The sequence below is a fragment of the Suillus fuscotomentosus genome, assembly GCF_016647785.1.
Source record: "Suillus fuscotomentosus strain FC203 chromosome Unknown F5891scaffold_123, whole genome shotgun sequence".
Classification (NCBI taxonomy): domain Eukaryota; kingdom Fungi; phylum Basidiomycota; class Agaricomycetes; order Boletales; family Suillaceae; genus Suillus; species Suillus fuscotomentosus.
The window spans coordinates 48,652-66,733 of NW_024539635.1; the positions used below are offsets into that span (position 1 = coordinate 48,652).

Genomic DNA, 18,082 nt, shown 5'->3' on the forward strand with positions numbered 1-18,082 from the left:
GTCCAATCCATCTCCAATGTGACCAATAGCATTTCTTCCCTCCATCGATCCTGTAGTGCCTTTGCCCTCAGCCAATGGACTCGGTAAACTTGGCATGGGTCCAGTCAGGTAACCGTGGGATATGACATGCAAGCGGGAACTCACATTCTTCATTCCACGATTGATCAGGGCCCCCGAGGTCGACTTCAACAGACCAAAACCAAGCCAAAGATTCATTTCGTTGACCTCGGGCATTTGGGTCTCCCACTGCAGTGCTGATTTTGAGTTGCTTGCAAAGCAGGGGTTTGTATTTCTGAAGCTGGTCTTGCCCCAGCTCAAGTTTCATCATTTGCTTCCTTGTCTTTGTATATATGCTGGCATGGAGGGAGACTGCCTGCTGCACTGATGTCACCTGGGACCAAGCTCGAGTTTTCAGGGCCTGGGATTTGGCCTGCCTAATGGTTGTTCGGAACAGGATGGTCTTGTTGCAAAGGTAAATGCGGAGATTGTAAAGGGCATCATTGGCCTGCCCTTCACAAAGCATCATCTCCAGGGGAATCAGATCCTCTGCCATGCATTGTCTGCATCTATCAACCCCCAGGTTTGATGGCAATGGGATTACAGTTAGCTCGGGAGAGTTTGTCCATGTGTGAGATGTCTCTGTGAAATCTGCCGGGTCATCATCGAGATCATCTAGAATGTCTACGTCCAAGTCTTCAGGTTCATCATCTGCATCAAATCCCTCCCCGAGATGTGTTAGAGCAGACCGAGCAAATCCATCTATCTGGCCTTGGAGCCGATCTCTTTGATGGGCGATGTCTAATCTCTGTGTCTCGGTGGATCTTCTTCCAATCCTTCGGACCTCGATGAGCAATGCAATCTGAGCCTCTTCAATTGCTAACCCTGTCGATATCCATGTCGCCACAGATCTGCGAGAGGGTGCTGCATTGCGGGCGTTACCCTCCTCTAACAATCTAAGCTTGATCTCCTTTTTGCTAGGTGCTGAGTGCAATATTAATTCAGACCTCGACGGAGACAATGGAACTCAACGTACCCTTTTTGATATTGATCTCATATTCATCCATGGCTGAAGGATCATTCAATCTGCTTGACTGAGCTATCCTCTCCCTGGCTAACCATTCTGTCTTCAAATGTAAGGGTGCTGCTTCATCAAGTCTGTCGAATGCCTTTCCACTTTCCCTAGCCAGTTTGTATTTCCGGCATAGAGTCCTTTTCATGCGAATCATCTTGCAGAAATTGGAGTCATTCATCTGATAATCAAGGCATTCCTTTCGGTGGGGAGATGACATTCCCCGAGCAGCAGGGGAGATCAAATTGAGCCGTGCCCATAGCGTCTCCATGATCTCTCCATCGATCCGACCAATGCCTTCAATAAAGTTAGAAGCATATCGGACATAGCAGCTGTCCTGATGGCCATGAACGTGCCATAACCCAATTCCGGGAATGATGGTTAGTTGTGGTGCCATTTCTAGAAATCGACTTCAATCCACCCGAACCCGAAAGTGTTTGTTGTATTGACAATTAATATCATAGAAGGTGACAGCCCTGGTGATGCCTTCCATGTTGTGCTGGGAAGCCTCGCAAAGGGCATAGTCCATGTTCATTTGTCTGCAAGTGACCCATGGTTAACTTGTGAATGGGGAATGGTGGATGTGGCTTGCCTTTCGCCTTTCTGAAAATCCACCATGGAGTGAGGGACAAAGCAACTGTGTCTGGCACAGGCAACTCCCCCGATACCGGTGGACTCCAGCTTGTGCCGAGCAGCATTAGCTTGATTTACTGCCCAGTGATTGTTGCAGCTTGATTTTTCCACTGTGTCAGCAGCCTCTGCCAGATGCATTTTATACCTGTCCTTTCCTACCATGAATCCAAGCCCATCGGACAGCCAAACTTCATTGAATGGCTTAATGGGATGCAGATGTTCGGCTTTGAAATTTCCGTCCATCACAAATGACCGGGTGTATTTCCAGCTTGGATCCCTAGTATTATTATGGAGGCCACATAGGTTCAGAATAGGACTCACTCATCAAGAGATTCATCCTCTGACAACAGCACATTAATCCCAGGCTGAGGACATGCCGGGCAAAATAATGCAAGTTCTCCTGTGCTTGGGTTATCAGAACGATGGCCGAAGCCATGCCATTTCATTGTCTTCAACTGCCTCCACTGTCGAGCGACCCTCATGAGCTCTCTGTATCGGTCCTTGCAATGTGCTTTGTCAATATGATGTCCAGTAGATCATGAGGGTAAGGCATTACTGGAACAAGGTGTGGAAACATGCTGGAGGTCATTCGCCGGAGCTTGCTGTAATAGTTCATTGCCGAGGTGCCGCATTCAAGGCTGTCCAGTAGAAAATCATTGAGCACTCTGAAGGTGAACACAGTCTTTGGCCTGTTAAAAGATGCAGGGAAAAATCCATGTCGAAACATTTGAATGTCTGGACTCATGGCATTCAGACATTCACAGCATCAAACCTCCAGGCGATGAACTCCGGACTTGTCGATGATGACCATGGTGTTTTCCTTTGGCTGGAACTTGGGTCCGGACACAAATGGCAGATCTTCAGGCTTGAGCAGGTCTTCGGGTTCATCTTCTTCAAACAAATTCCACTGATCGGTGACCACCGGACATTGTTTGCCATCATGGCCAAGGTATATAATGAGTCCCACATGAGCTAGACAACTCCGCTCGAAGAATCGCTCATTCCATTGACTGATCCAGTGGAAAGGATTGCTACAATGTTGACTCCTGTAACAGCCCGTGCAATAAAGTGGCTCGCCAAGACAATCTTGACATTTGTACACCCCATCCTGTTGGCAGATGATGCATCTCCTGTCTTCGGGTGGAGCTTCTTGATCAAGGAGGTGATGTAGATATGATTCCTGCCTTGGCAGCCATTGCCTGAGGTAGTCATTTTGACTCTGTATTTTGAATGCTTAGCCATAGTTTGAATGACACTCCAACATTGTACATGAACTTGCCATGGTTTTTGGGAGTTGCAAAGGCTCAAATGAGCCTTGGTCCTGCTCATAAGTATTGTCAGGAAAGTCTTCCCAAGGAGGTGGTGCCTCAACAGGCTGAATTGTTGGTGATTCCAGGGGAGAGTTAGGCATGGACCTGTAGGCATGTCACCTCGTGCTTGCAAGTGGGACCTTGACCCAAGTCTTCCTACCTTTGCTGCCCCTTGCTTCCACCCTGTGAGATTTTTGCACTGGGGTGCATCTACCTATCTTCATCTTGTTTATTAATGTTGCAAGCAAGGCATCAGCTCAGGTGTAATGAATTGTTATTGCAATATGATGCGGTGCAGTCCTGTTGGCGCATTACAAATTCATTTCCATTAATGGCTTCAGGTCCAATATGGGCCGATTAACCTATCATTAGGCTTTGCTCAAAGTTCAACTTTGCACAATTCATTAATACTTCCATCTTGCAAATCCTTAGCCATTTCTGCATTCTGATTCACTATGGCAAGAACAGGTCATTCCACCAACACGACTTCTGGAAGACACAGGATACGTCAACCACAGTCTCAGAAGCTCATGGACAAGGAGATTTTGGAGTTGAAGAACTACCTTCCTGAGTGGACTGCTGCCAAAAGGAGTGAGAAGTGAGTGATTTTCACTGCCATAGCAAGGGCGGCCAGGTTGTTTGCTCCTAAGTTGGACCAAAAACAATGGAAAAAGAGGAAGCAGGTGAGGCTTCTTTGTTGTGTGGAAAAACTAAATTTTCAACATCACATTCTTTCATCAACTCTTAGGTGTACAAGACTTGGTTGTTCAACAACAAGAAAAAGAAGGAAAGGAAGGACATGATCAAGTATGGGAGGAAATGGACTCCCAGGATGATGGTCTACCAGCAGAAATGCCAAGAGGTGCTGAAGAGGATTGAGGATGAGTCCGGGGTAAAGCCAGGAGATCCTGGTATGTTCAAACATTATCAGGCAGCAGTGAAGAGAGTCATGGCTGAATTGGACGACGACGAGTTGGAGAGGGCGAAAGAAACAGCCGAAGAGTGGTCCAACAACTGTCCGCCTCTGGAGATACAAGCACAAGTGGCTCGTAAGAAGGGTCCGGCATATATGGAGCACTTTTCGAATGAGATGTGGAGGCAATGTGGGATGAGAGTGTTTGTGATGTCGGCTTGGAAGAATAAAAAGGGCGAGGTGCTGTTTGGGATGTGAGTACATTTATCCATCGACAGAGATCTTTCGGCTCAAAATATTCATGCAGGCATGATGATAACGAGGCCTTAGGAGATGGGGACAGCTTCATGAAGACGAAGGACTGGGAGGACATTGAGCCAGTGTGGCAGGAGTACATGCAGGAACAGTTCGGTGAGTGTTTGAATCATGTATACCAGATTGAACATGTTGAGCATCACGATGATAGGCGCCGGGGCATGGGATGGAGGACATCAGGTCAAGGGAGGTCGAAAACGAATTCAAAAACCAGCCTTTGAACTCGAAATGGACGGGGAGGGTATGCCACTCCTTCCGGAGATCACCGACACTAAACTTGAGGAGAAGAAGACCATAGTGAGGGCCTTTCTTACATTGCATTATCGTGAGTTTGTCATCACATCACCTGACAAATTGTTCAATGCATGGAAGGACAAGGTGGTTGTGCCATGGAGTGCCATTGTACAAAGTCAGGATGACTTTGTGGCCCAGACATATCTTCCGGCAGATGTTGACTTGAAGGAACCTTCGAAGCTGCAAATTTGGGATACCACTACCTTGCTCCATTTCTGGCGTGCACAGCAGGAAACAGGCGAAGGTCCCACATTTCTGTTCAAAGCATGGAAGAACAAAGATGGGGACATGATACCATCTGTCATATCTGGCAACTCGCCCTCTCCTCAGACTCGTATAGTGAGAAGGCAGCCGAGGGTTACCATCCGAAGGCCTCGGGACTCATTGACAGAAGCCGAGAGTGATAAGAAGAGTGCTACTCATCATATGGAGCATGATGTGGATGATGACCTGGCTGATGGGAGACCTCCGCTGAAGAAACACAGGACGGGAGGTCCTACACCCAGAGGGCCGGCAGTCCCACATGCAATTCCAAAGCCTCACCCAGCCAAGCCGGCCAAAAAAGGTGCATTACTGACATCACGAATGGGAGACCTCCTTGCTGGGTTAACTGAAGATGCGACAGGCGAGGTTAGAGATGATGTTGAAATGGAAGAGAGTATCACGCCGCCGGCACAGAAGTACTGAACCCCAAGTACCGAACCCCGAACACCAGGCACCGAGTACCAAGGCCCGAGTACTGAGCACTGAGTACCGAACACCGAGTACCGAGCACCGAGCACCGAGTACCGAACACCAAGTACCAAGCACCGAGCACTGAACTCCGAGTACCAAGTACCGAGCACCAAGTACTGAGCACCGAGTACCGAGCACCGAAAACCGGGCAGCGAGTACTGGGTAGGTAGAGTATACAAGTACCAAGGACTACCTACTGAGTAGGTACAGTATACAAGTAGCAAGTATTAAGTACTTAGCAGGTAAAGTATACTGCAATGTGTCTACTATCAGACATTGATCAATATTTACATGTTACTTGAGTCCTCAAAGGCCTCAATGATGGTATCTAATACATTCAGCATTTCGGACGTTGACTCCTTACCCTTTGCATCCTCCGGAGGTCAGCATCTGCTTTCCACAGCTTGTCGCATGTTTCAGCCCATGCCATCCTGAATGGTCTGTCAGCCTCAAGAATTTGTGCTACTGTAGGGGCAGGAAGATCTTCATGACGCTGTTGGTAATCACCCAGGCAATCTACAATTGATTGAACTTGCAGGATATTAGCAGAGATAAATAATCAAATGTTGCATACTTACCTTCAGCTTGATCATAAGATCCGATTGGCATGAACTCCTGAACCATGGCACGCAGTGCTTCATTGTTGAGTTCCGGCTCGGGTGATTGACATTCAGCAGTTCCTGAAATAGCTTGGGAGATAGCATGAGTAAAGAACATGAAATGATATGACTATACCTACAAGGTATGGGTGCCTCTGGTACAACCGAAGTGGCCGGATGAGGCTCCAGAGTTGATTCATTCACTGGGGAAATGCCATGAAAGGTGAACATGAAATAGAAAGAATGACCTCACCAGCCATAGGAAAATCGGGTACATCCGGATCGGACGAAATCAAGGTATCCTCCAGACCAAGATACAAGTCCAGGTCATCATACAGGGCCAGTCCATCTGCCAGAGCCGGAGATGATGGATCTGGAAGTATGTCATGAATTTGCACATGCGGAATATGTCCATTTGAATTGGAAACCATACCAGGAATCACATTCAACACATCCAAACCACCGGACAACCCAGAATCAGAGTCTAACTCATCATCCGGCCCAAGGTATATATCATCTAATGGATCTAAACCATGTCAGATCAATTGACTGAAATCAGAAAAAAAAAACATACCAAGGGACATCCGGGACTGGGAGGACTCATCCACATCCATTGAAGTGAATTCAGTGACTGGAGGGTCATGAAATCTGACCCCAGGTTGAGAACTCATGATATCTGATGAGCTGATGAACTGATGAACTGATTGATAACTGATAACGTCGAAGTTCAACAGATGGCTGGCGATTGCCGAAAGTTGAACCATGACCAAACACAAACAAACAATGAACAATTTTCAACACCATCCTTCAATTGTATTGTTTCTTTGAAACTTCATTCTAGTGATAACAGATTTCACCCTGCTTTCAACATTCTCACATCTCTCAACTCAATCCAAATGTCTACTCAAGTTCAATCTTCCTTGGCCGACCTCAAGGCATCCACTGCTCAACTCATGGGCATCATTGCCGGCGCCTGGCACATCCCGGCCGGCTCAGTGGACGTCCACCTTGCTCTGACAAAGCAGGTCACCACTCTTTTGGTATGTTGAACTCATTAAATTAGTGTTACATTAATGTTTCTAATGTCCAGGCAGGCTGACATCATCCGGGCCTATGAGAAAGGGGAATACATCCCTGGAATTGTGGTGTCCTGCTCCAAGGAGCTGATGAGGGTGCGTTCCATGACTCCCCGGGCATTGCCCAACTGGTTCAGCATTGGCCATGATGACCCCCGGGTGGCTAGACACGCCTGGCGCAAGCAAGTCCGTGCCTGGGAGGTGTTGGGTGACAATTCCTGTGATCTCCCTGTTGTCCCTAACGTTTCCACTGGCCCACTCACTGTCAACCTTCCATCTCCACCTGTCCCTTCACCTGCACCTGTCCCTTCCCCCACCCCCATCATTCCCTCACCTCCGGTGGTCGCCGGACCTTCCGGCAAGACGACCCCTGAGGTCCGGGACAAAGGAAAAGGTAAGGCCACCTCCATCAACCTGGAGCCGGAAGTTGGGGGGAGCAACAAAAGGAAGTCTCCGATGATTTCTGGACACTCCTCCCAACCTCCAAAGTCTGTGATGAAGGCACGCAAGCGTGTCAAGTCAACTCAACTCCAGAAGTCAAAGCCGTTTGTGGAGTCGGAAGATGATGAAGACCCAATTGTTCAGGTATGTGTTCTGGCTTATTTGTGACATGCTCTCAAGTTGTTGCAGCCGATTTCGCATGGAGTGCCGGAGGTCGTCCTTCCCCAGCGCTCCACCATTGTTGTAAGGAAGCCCCAGTCGCCTCGGTCACCTGGTTCCCCCAAGAAGCAATCATTTGGGCCTGCTTCAGTAAGTCTGATTCATCTGTTTGGACCTTAAATATATGCTCATGTGTCCACAGCTGACTGCCGGCAGTTGTCTGGAGGTCACGGTGAGTCGTTCGGACTTGTCTGGACCTCCCATGTATAATTGTCACATTCCCATTACATTAGAAATCTCCCATCGGTCGTCCGGAGGCTCGGGTAAGTCTTAGAAGCTCTCCAGAAACCCATATGTGTATTAACAATCCGTCAGGCAACCTCCAGCAGGCATCCGGAAGTTGAGGAGCCCTCTGAAGATACTTCCAATGCTTCAGATGGTGACCCACCAGCCAATACTACATTTGATATCACCATTCCCAGCCCAGTGAGTACTCCAATTAATTCCCCTTCGTCCATCTACTAACGGATACCACAGAACAACCCCTGCCATTATTGTGTCAAGGAGAATTGGCCCTGTGCAACTCGTTTGGACAAGAGGACCAGTCTCCCCTGCTTGTCTTGCATCTGCTGCTCCACCAAGAAGATCAAATGCAACCCTGCATCTCTGGGATCCCCACCCAAACGGATCCGAGGGAAGTCTACCACCGGCCGGATGCATTCCAAGACACCTGCCCCTGCTCCATCTAATGCTCCATCTCCCTCCCGGTCAAGGGCCCGAACTCGTAGTCAATCTCGTGGCCCGTCCTGACCTCCGGCCATCCCTGCTGCAACTACACCCCAGGTGCAGTCATGTGGTCGCAGCAAGACCATCACCATCAAGAAGACACCTGCACCTGCATCTGCAGCTGCACCTGCACCAGCTGGTAAGTCACCCAAACCCTTGATGACCGGCTGACCTAATTTTTTACTTAGCAGTCAGGTCTTCCAGCGTCGCAGTGCCTCGTGCAGCACTCGATGTTCCCATGCTGGATCTCCATTCCATGGCAATCGCGATTCGGGATGGTGCAGCTCACATTGCAATTCTTGAGGCTTGGGTGCAGGAGCAGGACGCTAAGATTGATACCCTGCAATGCCTCCATGAGAGCCTCCGGCGCACGGTGATCGACCGGTACCCTTCATTTTCACTTCTGGACACACCGGCCAATGGATCAATGTTGCTTGATCAAGGAGGTCCCCCCCCGTCCATGTCACCTCTCCTCTGCACTTTCCAACCTCATTGATTTGGACATTTCAGTGATGGAACCCACACCCGTGACGCCTGAGCATGGATCTGCTATGGTAGGTCCCATGGTTGAGCCCACCCAAGTTCAGCCTGAGGATCCACAATCCTCCGGCGAAATTGTGCTCCCAGATGAACCAGGCAACCTCTTGCCAGAATCCTCCGGCGATATTGTGGTCCCTAATGAACCAGGTAACCTCCTGCCAGAATATGCTTCCTCTGATGAGGAGATGCATGTTGAGGGAAAGGTTGATCTTCCTGGTGAGGAGGTTGAAATGGCTACATAATTGCTCAGTGATAGATGTACATAAATCTTTTTCAATGCATGTTACCTATGCCACAATTGAATGATTCAATGATCAGTCCCGATATCCAGAACTCAAAACTATAGATTGAGTAGATATCACCCGAAACCCGAACACCCAAATGTCAAATTCTCAGTGCCAAACCCCGAGTCCCGGGTGCCAGGTGCTGAGTCCCAAAATTTGGAACTCAGGATTTGACATTTGAGACGAACGACATCTCTCAGACAATGTTTAAATCAACCTACGTATATCTGTAAACATTTACTAACCCCCAAACCCCAAACCGAGATGTACCAACCCCCGAATCCTGAAACCCGAGACTGCTGGGTCTCGGGTTTCGGGGTTCGGGGGTCCCAGAACTCGGAACTCGGGAAATTTGGGGAGATCAATAAAATTTGATTTACAATCGAGTTTATTGACAAATACATTGACTTACCCATGTTTGAAATATATTTTGTTTACACATACCGAGTTCCGAGTTCTGGACCCCCGAAACCCGAGACCCGGCAGTCTCAGGGTTTGGGGGTCCAGAACTCGGAACTTGTGAAAATTTGGGGAAATCAATAAACTTTGATTTACAATCGAGTTGATTGACAAACACATTGACTTACCCATGTTTAAAATATATTTTGTTCTACATATCGAGTTCCGAGTTCTGAGTTCCAGACCCCCAAACCCTGAGACTGCCGGGTGTCAGGTTTCGGGGTTCGGGGGTCCGGAACTCGGAACTCGGTATGTGTAAACAAAATATATTTCAAACATGGGTAAGTCAATGTGTTTGTCAATCAATTCAATTGTAAATTAAATTTTATTGATCTCCCCAAATTTTCACAAGTTCCGAGTTCTGGACCCCCGAACCCCGAAACCTGACACCTGGCAGTCTCGGGGTTTGGGGGTCCGGAACTCGGTATGTAGAACAAAATATATTTTAAACATGGGTAAGTCAATGTGTTTGTCAATCAACTTGATTGTAAATCAAATTTTATTGATCTCCCCAAATTTTCACAAATTCTGAGTTCTGGACCCCTGAACCCCGAGACTGCTGGGTCTTGGGTTTCGGGGTTCAGGGGTCCAGAACTCGGAACTCGGTATGTGTAAACAAAATATATTTCAAACATGGGTAAGTCAATGTGTTTGTCAATAAACTCGATTGTAAATCAAATTTTATTGATCTCCCCAAATTTCCTGAGTTCCGAGTTCTGGGACCCCCGAACCCTGAAACCCAGCAGTCTCGGGTTTTGGGATTCAGGGATTGGTACATCTCGGTTTGGGGTTTGGCACTGAAAATTTGACATATATATTTTTGTGAGTGTTGTGCTTCTGGTGTCCATGCTTAGAAATAGGATATGTTGCACACCAGGGTTCAGGTGTGGGGTTTTTCCACTTCAGTCCTCAATTATTGGTCAATGCCACACATGGTCGATTCATGTTTTTGTGCTTAGGGGTTTAGATTTGGTGGTTGATGGTAGGTATATGCACTCATAGTGTACATGTATCCTATGTGTTTGATTCGCTGGTGGCTACATCAGCTGTATGTCTTGATGGAACATATCTAGGCTCACCCATATATGTACCCATCTATGTACAATTCCCCCACGTCAGCCCACCCATCTATGCATTATCCCCCACCTCGGCCCACCCGTCTATGTAATACATCCTATGTTGGCCCACCCATCTATATAATACATCCTCCGTCGGCCCACCCGTCTATATAATTATACCCCACCTTGGCCCACCTGTCTATGTAATAAATATTTTATCGCACCCTCGGCCCACCCGTCTATTTGATATCCCTTTTGTCAGCCCACCCGTATATGTAATACTTTTCATGTCGGCCCACTTGTATATGTAATACACCCCACGTCAGCCCACCCATCTATGTAATATTCCCCTACCTTGGCCCACCCATATATGTAATACACCCCCATCGGCCCGCCCGTTGTCTTCTTAGATAGATGATCTATAGATAAACACCTATAAAAACAAATATCTCCACGGTCAGCGATTCAGACAAATACCAATGACTGATAATGTGGTCGTTTGTGGGTGGCTAGTTGTATACTACCCAAGGTATGTTCAGCTAAGGATACTTCTGCAAGATCAGTAATATGATGGTCAATCCAATCTTTGGACTTGACAGGAAAACAAACAAACAATGGTCAGCCCGACAGTATGGCGATGACCAAAAGAATATACGGGTTTCTTCCTCAAGTTCCCTTTCAACAACAGTGCCTCGTGCCAACTATACTCCAAAAGAAATGGTGCGGAATTACAATGATAAACTCTCTCAGCACAAAACAGGTAGAATCAAAGGTCAAGACTAGTCAAATGCTTTATTGTAGAACTCTTAGCTCGATATTGAACCTGCTGTCAAGGAACTCTTCTTTGAGTATTCAAACAGACTCAGGAACGGACATCCTTGGGTTTACTACCAAGTCCCCTCTTCAATGGCTAAAGCCTAGCAGGCACAGAATATCTTGGCTCAGTATCACTACTCAGATGAGTGAGGTCAAGCTTCACTATCAATTCCTAAAGTCTCCCCACTATGCTACTACTGAGTCTTAGGTGGACGTAGAGACAACATGAATATTTTGGATCAGTATTTTTGGACAAAGAACACCAAAGGTCAGTGAAAGTAAAAGAAAAGAAAAAGAATAATAGAAATCAGAATAAAAGTGTGGCTGTACCTTGCTTGCTGGTTGTTGCACACAGTGAGCTCACAGCGGGTCGTTCAGTATGATGAGCTTGCAGTATTACTGTCTCTTGAGAGTGTTCCTCTCAGTCTTGAAACAGTTCTTGACACTGGTACTGACACTTATCACACCTTACTTCACAACTTAGTGTTAGTTGGGCTGAGAAACACCCTACTACCTGCTGGTATCTGCTGCTTATTATTTCAAAAACTGGGGTCATTATATACACAATAAATGTGGCTGTGCTACTAGTGTATTCAAGAGTCATTAAGAGTCATAATGAGTCATAGTAAGTATTTTAGAGTGAGTCATAGTGAGTCATTAGGTATTTTGCTAAGTCATGTGACCTGTCCAACCCCTGATGACAAATCCAGAAAGAGAGTAAGAAGTGTCACATGATATGAATCCTGTGTGTGGCTGTCTTTGCTTGAAAAATTGGTCATGGCAAGGGTGGAGCTCGCCGCAGGCGAGCCGAAAAGATTCCAAGGGTTCGCAGGGGGTCCGACTTCCGAAGCCGGAAAACGATCCCAGGGAGTCTGGCGTCTGGCGTCCTGCGTCCTATGAGAATGATCGTCCTCGGTTAACTCAGGGAGTCAGACTCAACGTTTCAACGGAGAGCAGCCATTGGCCCGTTCTAAAGGCCATATCTCCAAGGTGAGAAACTCTGAACTCGGTTTATTTTTTGTATTTACGGTAACATACTGACTGGTGACATTGAATAGTTAGTTACATGGATAGCTTTACAAAATGTCCACAACGTTTCGACGAAGAGCAGCCATCGGCCCGAGTCCTATCATTCTAAAGGCCATATCCCCAAGGTGAGAAATTCTGAACTCGGTTTTATCTTTTGTATTTGCGGTACATACTGACATTGAATAGTTAAATGATAGCTTTACAAACGCCGCTTACTCGCTACTCGCCAATTCAATCGTTCTCTTCCTCTTTAGGTTCCGTCTCGGCCTTAGTCTTCTTTGGCCTCTCGTACAAGTCCTCCGAGTCTGAATCTTCTTCCTCTTTGGGTTCCGTCTCACCCTTGGCCTTCTCTGGCCTCTCGTACAAGTCCTCTGAATCTGAATCTTCTCGCAGCCTCTGATCCCTCAATTGTTGGATCTCGACTCTAGCTGACTCCATGGCAGCAATGCGCATGGTCCTCACCACCTTCTGCGTGTCTTTGTAGCTACTCACATTTTTGTAGATGTCTTGAATAACAGTGGGCTGAAAGCCCGAGCGGGTCGCAAAGGAGTTGATCTGGTCGTCGAATCCGACTTGCACGAAGCGCGCAATGTCTGCGGGATGAATCTGGATGTCCGGCCGAACTCTGACAGTGTCGTAGCTGCCGGTGAACACATCAAGCGCTTTCTCTGCATTTGTATGTGTGCTAGTATGTGTGTTAGCTCTCCCTGCAGTAGACTTGCAGGAGGGAATATGGATGTGCGGGGCCATTGAGTATTGAACTACTGTGTAACTAGTAATTAGTATTTCCCTGAATTTTACGCGATCGGTGTGCACTCCAATAATGATGTGGTGAATTCGGAATTTCAACCCACCAATCAGAAGTTCAGACAATATTCTTTCAACGGCAGTAGCTCGCATGCAGAAAATATATGTATAGCGGGGATCACGTCAAGACGTTATAGCGTGGTAGTTGTCAAAGGTCAAAGAGGACTCAGAACCCCCTAAAACACGTCTGTGGCTCCACCTCCACCAGTACTACACCTTCGCAGGACATGTCAATATTCGAGCCTAAAGTAGTCCTCAACCTCCTCAAAAACTCGGCAGCCGTCTCGCCTATCGATAAAAGTGCCTTTGAGAAAAGCTGGACTGTAAACGTAAGTTTTTCTTTTGGCCGTCAGAGACGTTGTCATTGACTCGTCGAATGACGGATTAAACACAGGTCGAGAAACGAGTCAGCATATGGAAAGAGTCCCGTAACCATAAGACCCACCCACGTCCAGAGTTTCAGTTGAGGTGGGAGGCTGAGGTCGTCGAATACGTGCAGTGCCTATGGGAAAAGAGTCGACCTCGATCAAAGAAAATCGAGCCTACACATAAGTTAGGCCTCAATATCCCATTGCTCGGGCCTCGATTCGTGCCCCCGTCTTACATACATATTCAAAAGCGCTCGGGACTCGGACATCAAGACATAGAGCCAGTAACACAGTACATCAAACCCTTCAATGTCATTCACCCGTTCTACTACCCACAGCTTGCCACCTGTCCTCGATGCGGCTCTGACAAGGAGACCACCTGGGAAGGGTGGACAAGCACGGGGCCGCGCGAACTCCATGGTCTTATCTGCGAAGAGACAGCACTCGGCGCCCAACTCCGATGCAATACATGCAAGGAATCAACAAAGATGAAGAAGGCAACCGACAAGAACATACCTGGAGATGCCGAAGATGTCCAAGCGCATCAACCAGCCAACTTGGAGGGCTACTGTTTTGCAACGACGAGCGCTGCATACTGGAGTTCATGGGAGCACTGGCAGATTCCTCGTGAGTTTCGTGCATTAGATGTCAGGAGCATCCACTCACCAAACGAACAGGCAACATCCCAATCTTTTTCTATCGCTGTGCCCTAACACGTGATCTCTTCGACTTGCTGGTGGAGATGCGCCCGTCAACAACCTCTGCAGGGCTGGAAGAAAGAGTCAGACGTGAGTGCATGCAGTCTTTCTTTTTAGAAAGACACTCTTACCGTATTCGGTGTGCCGCAAAGAGCTCCACCTGTTGGAACACAAGCGGTGAATGCTTGAATACCTTGAAGTGTTTCAGATACAGCCCACCTGCAATGCAAATAGCAGACTTACCGACTATTTCTCTGGTAGTAAGAGCGCTGTGAAGACACTCCAGGCATTCTCGAGCGCCAGCGACCCGCTTGCATATGCTGACAAATCGATTTCGGGTGAGATTATCACAGAAGTCTTCCTAGACTTCTGCGCATGCACAAGGCAAAAGGAGAGTGGAGAATACCTGAAGACTTTATCAGGTTAGTTTACAGAAAGACTCGTGTGACCAACGAACCTAATTCTCTAACCTGGCAGCCATATGCGGCTCACTCGACAACACGTTCAAAGCAGCAAGTAAGGCCACACTTACCGACAAGGACCGCCAGAAGTCTAGGGAGCTGAAAGGCGGGATATTGAGTGTTTTGAATGAGGACAATCAGATCATTTCATGGGTGAGTTTCGACAATGACTCACCTAAGCTTTTCACTGACATATTCGTTCCATATGTAGCGCTTTTGCCAGATGCGCACGAACGCAGAGATAACTGAACTCCTTCAAGGTCTTAAGCACCGCCACGACATTCTAAACGTCCCCCAGCCAAAGATGATGGTCGCTGATAATTGCTGCCAAGTTCGAAATGCAGTGACCTCTGCAATGCCGGAGACAGATTCAAAGCTCGATGTTTGGCACTTTAGTGCGAGGTGAATGCCATGCATCTACTTCTACTTAGTGTCTACTTACTCAATGTGCACTTGAAGATACATCGCTGTCATGCTCCAATCGAGCAAAAGTCCTTATCGAGGCGCTGTCGCTGCTGACATCACAGGCGCCATTCTCAAGACGCATGCCGAGAAAGGTCAGCCTGCGCGATACGGGGACCGAGCAGAGCAGGAACGGAGGCTTATGGTGGCATTCAGCAAATGGGCAGACAAAGGTGTTTGGTCAGCTGCAGCGCAGAAAGTAAGTTTCATTTTTCGCTAAGTACCACCGTAATCGATCGCTACTGACAATAATGGCTCAGGTTCACCAAGAACAGTTGAAACATGTCCGCAGAGGGTGCCTCGAGCGCAGCGTCCAAGGCATCAGAGCTGATGGGAGTCGCATTGAGGGATCCCACAAAGGGTGGAATTCCCTTCAGCGAGCACAGCCAAGCGGTGTGACGATGCTCGCTGCCCTCGGCCATGATTTTGTCCTCCGTCGCAACGTGCGAGTGGCTTTCAGCAGGCCCGAACTCACGCCATTCCTCAAGTTCGCCAACGGTTCACATCACCTCCGACTCTGTGACTACATAGCGAGGCTTCACAACACGCTCCAGCAAAAAACTACTGACTCTCAGCTGCAGCTTCTTCCTGAGCTTGGTGACATCGACTCAGGCGAGACTTTTGGGTTAGTTATGTCAGATCATGTAGCGACATTCGGTGGTCTTTTGATCAAGGAGGAGAACATTGAGAAGGGCCTACTTGACTCCTTTGATTCGTCTGTTGACTCCACCACAGGTGAGGAAGTCGACCTTGCGTTTCTTGCCAGTCGGAATGTCATCATCAACGAGTGGCAAATCGACCCCGCCCTTCTTACACTCCCAGCTGAAACTTCAAGACCAATGGTAAGTAACAACACCTCCATTCAACCCCCCCATATCTCATTTTTTTTCGTGCAGAAACCTTCAGCACCAAAGAGAAAGGCTGTCTGCATCTCGTTGGACTCGGACGATGAAGGGGATGCCAGCGGCGGCACCATCAAAAAACTACGAACCTTAGCATTGCCCAGCACAGAAGTTCCTAGCATGGCCCCAGGTACTGGACGACTCGATGCGTACTTTCCTTCTGTGCAAGACCATCAACGGTGCAGCACACGAAAGCTCCCTCCCGAATTCTCGCAGGATCGCCCAGTGGTTGCCAGCACTGCTATCACACCCGACCAAGGGGTATGTGCTATCACACCCGACCAGCGTTACACGCGAAAACTCCCTCCTGAATTCTCACAGGATTGCCAGGTGATTCCTGGGGCTACCACAGAGGTATGTCCCATCACACCCGACCAGCGTTACACGCGAAAACTTCCTCCCTAATCCTCACAGGATTGCTCCAGCGCTGGGATTAGCAATGCAATTACCCCCAGCGCTGGGATTAGCAATGCAATCACCCCCAGCACTGGAGTCACCAGCGATCACCCAGTGATTCCTGGGGCTACTGCAGAGGTATGTGCAATCAACACCCGACCAGCGTTACACGCGAAAACTCCCTCCCGAATTCTCACAGGATCGCCCAGTGGTTGCCAGCACTGCTATCACACCCAACCAAGAGGTATGTGCAATCACACCTGACCAGCGTTACACGCGAAAACTCCCTCCCGAATTCTTTCACAGGATTGCCAGGTGATTCCTGGGGCTACCACAGAGGTATGTCCCATCACACCCGACCAGCGTTACACGCGAAAACTCCCTCCCGAATTCTTCACAGGATTGCCCAGTGCTTGGCAGCACTGGCATCAATAACTCGATGGCTATCGCGGCAGGCCAGACCCGGTCTCAGCGCCTGTTCTCCATTTCCACAGGTATTGATCCTCACTCGCTCACCTTCCAAAATTCGGACGAGTTCTATCTATTTATGGAAATGCGGGCTGAGTTCAAATGGCTGTCATATCAAATGACTTCAAAGCGCTGGGTGCTGGCGACAGAAGAGTACAACCGCCGTCTCATCAAGAAAAAGGGCCAGTCAGTCGTCCAGAAGAACCCACAAGCCCTCCTACGTGCGCTGGGTGACATCGAGCCGAAGCTGATGAGCAAAATCACCAAGAATGACTATACCTGTGAGTCCGTTTGCAAACACCCCAAACTACTTTAACATTGGGTAAACAGCACGCAAAAACAGTGAGTCATTTTGGCGCCGTCATTGTTCCGTCGTCCCACTTGTGAAGGAAGAGCCAGGCAGAAAGGTCAGTCACTTGCATCTGGTCGTTTGCACATCGTTCGCGCTGACACATCAACCATCATTTTATTTTCAAGGCTCGAAAGGCACAGACATGCTCCCGCTGTCAAACAATTATGTATCCAGGACCCGAGAACTCGCCCCTCAACCACAAGAAGGGGTATTGCGCAGATGGTGTCAAGCAGTCCTCCAAGGCTGCCGGCGAGGAACTGCCTCCCTGGCCTCAGCCACGAGGAATCTTCTCTGAGGGCCGAACATTCCACCCTCACGTGTTCCTGTCGACGGTCCAGCGCGTCTACGAGCACGTCTTCATGCAGGGACCAGGAGAGACGGACCTGCTCGAGACCGAAGCATTTTCGAAGCTGCTGATTTCACGCACCGAGGTTCACGAGTCGGATAACATGGTGCTTTTTCGACTGTTCAAGGGTTTCGTCACTGACCCAACCACTCCCCGCGACCGGATTGTCTCTCGCAACGGTGAGGAGTGGCTGAGGATTAACTACCTGCAGCAGTAACATTTTTTTTCGGTGAGTCGCGCACAGATTCTTTGAGTCGCGCACCGGTTACCCTGTTCTGATTGGCTCCCCCTCCCAGCTCCCATTCT

General features: G+C 48.4%; 3 protein-coding genes across 3 annotated transcripts; 1 reads left to right on the forward strand and 2 right to left on the reverse strand.

The window, feature by feature from the left end:
• Positions 1-67: 67 nt before the first annotated feature.
• Positions 68-1,864, reverse strand: F5891DRAFT_964141 (uncharacterized protein; the record flags this gene model as incomplete). Its single annotated transcript, XM_041376072.1, is given in 3 exon segments — positions 68-981; positions 1,520-1,608; positions 1,620-1,864. The coding sequence occupies 3 exon segments, from the start codon at positions 1,862-1,864 to the stop codon at positions 68-70; spliced, it is 1,248 nt and encodes a 415-aa protein (XP_041218239.1).
• Positions 1,865-12,747: 10,883 nt separating this feature from the next.
• F5891DRAFT_1197460 (uncharacterized protein) lies at positions 12,748-13,266 on the reverse strand (the record flags this gene model as incomplete). Its single annotated transcript, XM_041368489.1, has 1 exon — positions 12,748-13,266. One exon carries the CDS (start codon positions 13,264-13,266, stop codon positions 12,748-12,750), a length of 519 nt encoding a protein of 172 aa, XP_041218240.1.
• A 284-nt stretch (positions 13,267-13,550) lies between these two features.
• F5891DRAFT_986575 (uncharacterized protein) lies at positions 13,551-17,993 on the forward strand (the record flags this gene model as incomplete). The annotated part of the gene is made up of 17 exons (XM_041377792.1): positions 13,551-13,652; positions 13,718-14,318; positions 14,369-14,479; positions 14,590-14,811; positions 14,867-15,003; positions 15,062-15,252; positions 15,310-15,511; positions 15,573-16,154; positions 16,209-16,475; positions 16,536-16,568; positions 16,629-16,748; positions 16,810-16,854; positions 16,917-16,949; positions 17,011-17,359; positions 17,409-17,420; positions 17,468-17,485; positions 17,605-17,993. 17 exons carry the CDS (start codon positions 13,551-13,553, stop codon positions 17,991-17,993), a joined length of 3,414 nt encoding a protein of 1,137 aa, XP_041218241.1.
• Between the last annotated feature and the right edge of the window lie 89 nt (positions 17,994-18,082).